The sequence below is a fragment of the Vespa mandarinia genome, chromosome 14, assembly GCF_050613455.1.
Source record: "Vespa mandarinia isolate Hongniang chromosome 14, ASM5061345v1, whole genome shotgun sequence".
NCBI classification, from domain to species: Eukaryota; Metazoa; Arthropoda; class Insecta; order Hymenoptera; family Vespidae; genus Vespa; species Vespa mandarinia.
Genome location: NC_140823.1, coordinates 765,001 through 772,242, shown reverse-complemented (window position 1 = coordinate 772,242; position 7,242 = coordinate 765,001). Strand labels below are relative to the sequence as shown.

The following is a 7,242-nucleotide window of genomic DNA, read 5'->3' as shown; positions in this document are numbered from 1 at the left end:
ATCACCTGTTCTCCCTCTCGGTTTTGGCGTTTTATACACACTAAGTATAAGAGAGTTAATATATTACTAAATATATATATATATATATATATATATATATATTTATATATATGTCTAAAAAAAAAAAGAAAAAAAAAAAAGATATACACAACGGAAGGGGGTTTCGAGCCGTTTGAGCGACGATCATCACCGCGAGACGTGGAAACAAGAGGATCGATTTGATTTATATATATATTTTTTTTCTTTTTCTTTCTTTCCCCTTCCCTCGCAAACACAGTTGTTTTTCTCTCTTTCGATCGTCGCGTGGGTATTAGGGAAAAAAAAAGAAGAAGAAAAAAGAAAAAAAAAGAGAGCAAAAGAAAAAGGGAAGAGAAGACAAAGTAAAACGAACGAAATGATCGTATGATTTGTTAGAAATCAGTAAGAAAAAAAATACATGGTAAAAAAGAAAAGCTCACGAATCCTCGTCGTCGTCGTAGTCGTCGTCATCTTCGCCGATATCATAATTATCATTATCATTATCATTATCGTCGCAATCATCATCGTCATCGTCATAATCATCGTCATCATCATTGTCATCGTCATTGTCATTATTATCATCATCATCGTTATTATTATTAATATCATCATCGTCGTATCGTCCTCGTCGCGAGGATCGTTTTACTGCTCGGCTGGCTCCTGACAAAAACACACTTCTCTCTCTATCCGCGATCATATAAATCGTGAAAAAAGAAAAAAAAAAAGAAAAAAGAAAAAAGTTCTAGCTTACTTGCTAATATGCTACAAATACATATACAAAATAAGAACAAAAGAACATATCGATTTGAAATCTTTCATTATACATCGAAGTTAATCATCTTGGGATCAAGTATGTTTTTTTCTTGTTGAACAGAGTAACCAACGACGGTGAGAAACGGCTTAGAAAAGATGGAGGAGGTGGTGGTGGTGGTGATGGTTGATTGATTGGTTGTGGTTATTAGTGACGGCAGTTTCGGTGATTTCCGCGTCGACAAATAATAAGGATGATGGTATATAAAAAGGAGAAGAGGGTTATAGGAAGAAGAGCAGCACCACCTACATGTTGGATGTTCAATCTAATTTACTAGAAAGAGAAACAGTGAGAGAGAGAAAGAGAGAGAGAGAGAGAGAGAGAGAGAGAGAGAGAGAGAGAAAAAGAAAGATAGATATATAGAATCTTATTTTTCGTGTTTACACATACTCTCTCTTTTTTCTCTCTATCTCTATCTCTTTCTCTCTCTCTCTCTCTCTCTCTCTCTCTCTCTCTCTCTCTCTCTCTCTCTCTCTCTCTTACGTTTTCGATCTCACGATAATTTTCTCCGAGGGACGTGAAAAGAAGGAATTCGAGTAGTCCGCACCAGCTGGCGATCAGCTGACCGTGGGTTTAAATTCGGTCGACGACGACGAGGGTACGAAGAATTCCATGGACGAAGTAAGGAAAGAGAGAGAGATAACTATGTAGGATAAATCGGAGGGGGTACCGGAAGAAGAGAAAGAGCAAAGGGAGAACACAGCTGGTGCCTCTTTTCCAGACCCTCTTTATATACATATACTCTCGATGGCCGTTTCCGGTCGTCCCTAAGGCATACTACCTCCCTCAACCCTGCCCCTGTCCCTTCTCACCTTCTTCCACCACTCACTCCCCTGTTCCCTCTATACCTTACTCCTTTTCCTTCTTTTCGAAACGCCTCGAAGCAGCATGAGAACGAGTTGAAATATGTTTGGTAAAAGAATGACGTCTGGTGTCGGGCCGCTTTAATCGTCCTGTCCCTTTAAACCGTAAAAGATGACGGGGCACAAATAGATAATAATAGAAAAAGAAAAAGAGAAAGAGAGAGAGAGAGAGAGAGAGAGAGAGAGAGAGAGAGAGAGAGAGAACGTTAGTGATGGTGGTGCGCTATGCGGTTGATAGATGTGCTTTTTTCGGAAAGGTGATCCGAGGAGACTCGTAGTTTGGAGAAATCGAGATCGTCGAGTCCGCTTTCGGTTAACCGGATAAGGGATAAAATATATATGCTTTTTTTTAATAGACGTAAGAAAATCGATCGACGCGTTGATCGAGAGGTAGTCGCCATCGTCGTAGATAACTCAAAAGCTAACCCACTCGTTACTGACCCCTATATTCGACAACATGTCCGTGACATCGGGCATGCAAGAAAATTCAAAGTGTGAACCGCTACTCGAGCTAGCAGTTTCGAATGTGTCAAGATCGGTCGTAATTGTCTCCATGTCGAGGTCCAGCTTGAAATCGGACTGTTGTATTTGTAAGAGATCGGTAAGGGAATAGAGATCGGCTAGGCTTGGATTACTTCCTGATACTTCCTCGAGCTTGATGGATCCGGTACTATTCGTAGGGGATGTCGAGGAGGTGGATGAGGAAGATGTAAGACTCGTGCCAATTGTCGTCGTTGCCGTGGCGAGAGTCGGATCCAAGGGTTCCTCTTTGATGGAGAAAGGATGTTGCTGTTGATGATGAGCATCGAGATGGCACGGTGTGGATGATCTAACCGTGGTGGTGCTCCTGCCGAGACTGTCGACGTCGGAGTTTAAGAGCGACGAGGAGGACGATGAGGAGATATTTGAGGAGGAGGAGGAAGAGGAGGAAGAGGATGATGAGGAGGAGGAGGTAGAAAAGGATTCAGCTCCTCTGACGGATGATAAAAGTCTGTCCTTCGTATAGCTGGTAGTCGGTGTCGCGGTATTCGTCGTCGATGTCGTCTTGTAATCCATATCCATGATCGATGCGGACTCTTGCTTGATCTTAGTGGCAAGTAACGAGCTGGTAGATGGTAAAGGGGGTGGTAAACCGGCATGCGAACCACCGCCAACAATCGCGGCTGCGGCTGCAGCTGCGGCCGCCACAGCGGCTGGACCGTTATCGTGATAATTGTCGTCGTAAAAGCTAGCAGACTCTGGAGAATCCGGCGTGTCGCAGGACGGACTGCTTGGTACTTTAGCTGTGACGATCGGTGGAGCTGGTGTATAGTCGAGAGGCCTCTTGTTAAGGGCCAATCTGACCTTCAACCTTGAAACTGGCTTCGTGCTCGGTTGAGCCTGCAACCTCTTCAACGATGGTGTCTGCGTGTTGTTGTTTGTGTCGTTCCGCGATTTCGAATGTGATAATGGCGTGGAACCGCCAATAGACGAGGAAGAGGAAGATGAGGAATTTGAGGAGGTTGACGATTTCCTCGGTTTCTTACCGGCGGATTCTTTAGTTTTTGGCGCCGGCGCTGGTTTCGTTGTCTTTTTCCGTGGTCGGTACTTGTAATCCGGATATTCCATCATGTGTAATTGCCTTAATCTCTCAGCTTCCTCGATGAAAGGTCTCCTCTCGGCCTCGTCCAATGTTTTCCAACGTCTACCAAGTCGTTTACTGATTTCGGCATTGTGCATATCCGGTTGGACCTCGCAAATCTTCCTGCGTTCGATCTGTGACCAGACCATGAACGCGTTCATCGGCCGTTTTATGTGATTCGGATTGTTCTTTTTTGTCTGTAACATAGAAAAATATAACAAATGTGATTAAATGATTATATCTCGTAGTATACATGGAAACAGAGATTGACCAAAAAAAAAAAGGATAAACGAAGCAATTCTCTCTCTCTCGCTCGCTCGCTCGCTCATTCGTTCGCGTGCTTTCAAACGCGCAAGAAAAATGAAAATAATGCAATAATTGTTCTCAACTCTACCAATTCTCCAACATAAAAAAAAACTCGTTCGATTTTAGCAAGTTACATACTACGGATCGTTTCATGTTACTCTCTTAACAAGCTTTCGATATAGTCTCTCCTCGTCCGTTGATATTTTACGAAGGCTTCTCGGTAAACCTTTAAACAAGGCATTGCGCAAAAAGCGACGCTACGCGACGCGAAGGACCGTCGATGCAATTACGGCGATCCTTTGCCGATAGCACGCGCGAGCGCGCGGTAAGCCTGCTCATTGTTCGAGCACGCGCGTAATGCATATTCAGAGGCAAAAGTATTAGCTTTGCTTAGCAATTGGGTCGAGACTCGAAAGTACGTAAGAGAGCTGCTAAGAGAGAACCTTAGTCCCTCCATTGCTCTCTTCTCTCTTTCTTACGTATTCTATACATTAAAATGTATGTATGTATATATATATGTTTGTAGTAATACCATATAACGTTTCTATTGAAAATCATTATATATGTATAATATACATATATATATATATATATATGTATATATATATTATGTTTGTATTGAATCAAATTACATATGTGTAATGTATCGTAAGTCTCCATTAAGATGTATCGCACGTATACCAGTATATTGTAGGATTTTTATTGAAATGCATTACATGCGTGTATTATATTGTATGTATCTATTGAATATATTATGCATATATTAATGCATTAAATGCATCATACATACATACAAACACACACACATTATATATATATATACATATAAGTGTACACAAATATTATATATAATAGCAAAAAAGGATAATTCGAATGGTTTGTTTCAACTCTATAACACCATAGACAAGTTAAAAAAATAAGTAAATAAATAAATAAAAGAAACGAAAAAAAAAAGGAAAAAGAAAAAAGAAAATGCCGTATAACGTGAATACCGTTCCGTGGGAAAGATTTTCCGGTAACCGGTCGATACGAAACGCACGTCGACAGAATCTTACAACATAACGGGATATTCATGAGATATATTCCTCGACGTGCAACAACGAAAACACAACAACAATAACAATACACGACAACAACTATAACTACACAACTAGGAACTACTCTACAAGCGAACTATTACCAGCACGCTCGCTCGTTTATTTTCCGTACGCGCTAAATCTCGAGGACGCTCCTACTAGTTGAACGAGATCTCTCTTCTAGAAGCAACCTCCTCCTCCTCCTCCTCCCTCCTCCACCTCCTCCTTCACCTCCTTCATCGCGCGTTGTTATGCACGATTAGCCGTCTTAGCTGACGGAAGTATCAAGAGACTAAGGTCGAGCTCGTATACGCGCTCCGTCGCATCTAAACTCGCTTTGGCCACACTCACTGGCCTTCGTGAATTCCGCGCTTGAATCGATCTCGTGCACCGCACGCTTTTCCTTGTTTTCTTTTTTTTTTTTTTTTTTTATTGTTATTATTGTTGTTGTTAATAATAATAATAATGATGATGATGATGATGATGATGATGATGATGATGATGATGATAATTATAATCATTATATATCACTACATATATATTCCTCGTATAAATCGTACCATTTTATATATTTGTATTTCTAACTATCTCATTTATAAATCATTTTATAAATCATTTTATAAATCATTTCACATTGAACAAAGATCTTGTTTTCGTTACGATAAATAAATATAATGTAATTGTTAATCACAAGCAAAACGCATTTTAAATCATTTCTTCAGTTTTTAATTTATCTCGCATAAATTTGAAATATTTATTAAATTCGTTAAATAAACAAATAAATAAATATATATATATATATTATATTATAAATATAAATATTATAAATATTATACATTTACTTATATATGTATATATATTTATACAAATATATATATATATATATATCTTTATTTATTTATTGATATATTATACTATATACAGATTAGAAGGTCGAAAATAAATTAGAATATGTATTGATATCATAACATCAATCAAAGTCAAGATGTATTCCTTAATAATACAGAATGATTCCTCGAGAAAATTTTAAGGATGAAATTTCAAATCCGTCTAAATGACGTGTATCATAAATCTAACGTTAGAAAAGAGAGAGAGAGAGAGAGAGAGAGAGAGAGAGAGAGAGAGAGAGAGAGAGAGAGAGAGAGAGAGAGAGAGAGTTTGTATCATATATATATCTGATATATAAGATCCTACTCATTAAGCGTTTAATAAACTATCCATACATTTCTCTCTCTCTCTCTCTCTCTCACTCTCTTTCACTCTCTTCTACGTGTTGAGATGAATTCGTATTTTACATATATGTATATATATATATATATATATATATATATATATATATATATGTATATATATATGTATATATATATGTATATATATGTGTCTGATATACCCTACTCGTACTTAAACGTTTAATAAACTATCCATGTATCTCTATCTTTCCTTTTCTCTCTCTTTCTCTCTCTCTTTTTCTCTCAATATTTATGCTCATCAAGTTTAAGCCCATCCCCTTTTCTTCATGAGAACCAAGAGAAAGTCGAAAACGTAAATCGTTGCACTCATCCCGGATGCAACGACAACTCTCACGCAGACGTCTTTACCTCCTACGCGAGAAAGGCAATTCTACATGGTGGCAAAGGAAAAAAGAAGAAAAAGGAAGAAAAGAAAGAAGGAAGACGAAGCGCGAAAAAGTCGAGGATAAGGGGCAGAAAGAGAGAAAGGGGGTGACACGCGGAATGGAGTGCAGTGCAATGGACGGGTGTAATAGGGGGAGGAAGAGGGGGAGGGGGAGAGGATAAAAAGGAAGAGGAAGGTGTCCCGTACAAGAACTTATCCTCTTATTCTAGGCGACGAGTGAATACGAAGGATAAACGATTTCTTGCTGGGTCGTTCATTTCCTCGTTAACTTCCATGAACCTCGCGCGCTTCATGTCCGTGAAACATGGAATTGTCATTTGCCACGCGAACGTGAGAAACTTTCAAATAGATCGAACGGACGAATACGAATACGACGACGACAATTCTACTACTACTACTACTACTATTGCTTCTTCTTCTTCTTCTTCTACCTCTTCTTTTTCTCTTCTCTTCTTTCATGGTCGTTTCTAAACTTTGTCATACCGTATACACATAGGTACATATGTATTTCCGTTTTCAATTGGAGACGTAAAACCTTAACACATCTTTTTCGTTAAACCCCTCTACCTCCCCCAGCGTCCTCCTCTCATCCCTCTCACCCACGTGACACATTATCTCGAAACATTTCCTTCCAACTATTCTATCTTTTCTTTTCTTTTGGTTTCTTTTTTTTTCTTCTTCCATTTCTTCTTATCTCTTTGTCTCTTTTCTAAATTCTACTTGAACTTAGGTATGTACGATACATACCTCCTACTTGCATTTAAACAGAATACTAATTCACTCCCGCGCCCGTTGTCTTTCTCTCTCTCTCTCTCTCTCTCTCTCTCTCTCTCTCTCTCTCTCTCTCTATCTCTCTCTTGCTCGTAGAATAATAATAAAATTACGAAATAATAATTCAACTACGTACGAAAG

General features: G+C 39.0%; 1 protein-coding gene across 1 annotated transcript in view; it reads right to left on the bottom strand.

Annotated features, from left to right (window-relative positions):
• Positions 1-1,238: 1,238 nt before the first annotated feature.
• The window catches only part of LOC118440232 (uncharacterized), a 22,705-nt gene continuing 16,701 nt past the window's right edge, over positions 1,239-7,242 (bottom strand). Inside the window, exon 2 of the mRNA XM_035862959.2 lies at positions 1,239-3,510. Coding sequence (XP_035718852.1) covers positions 2,107-3,510 — 1,404 coding nt within the window. The 3' untranslated portion in view covers positions 1,239-2,106. The remainder of the gene's footprint in view (positions 3,511-7,242) is intronic.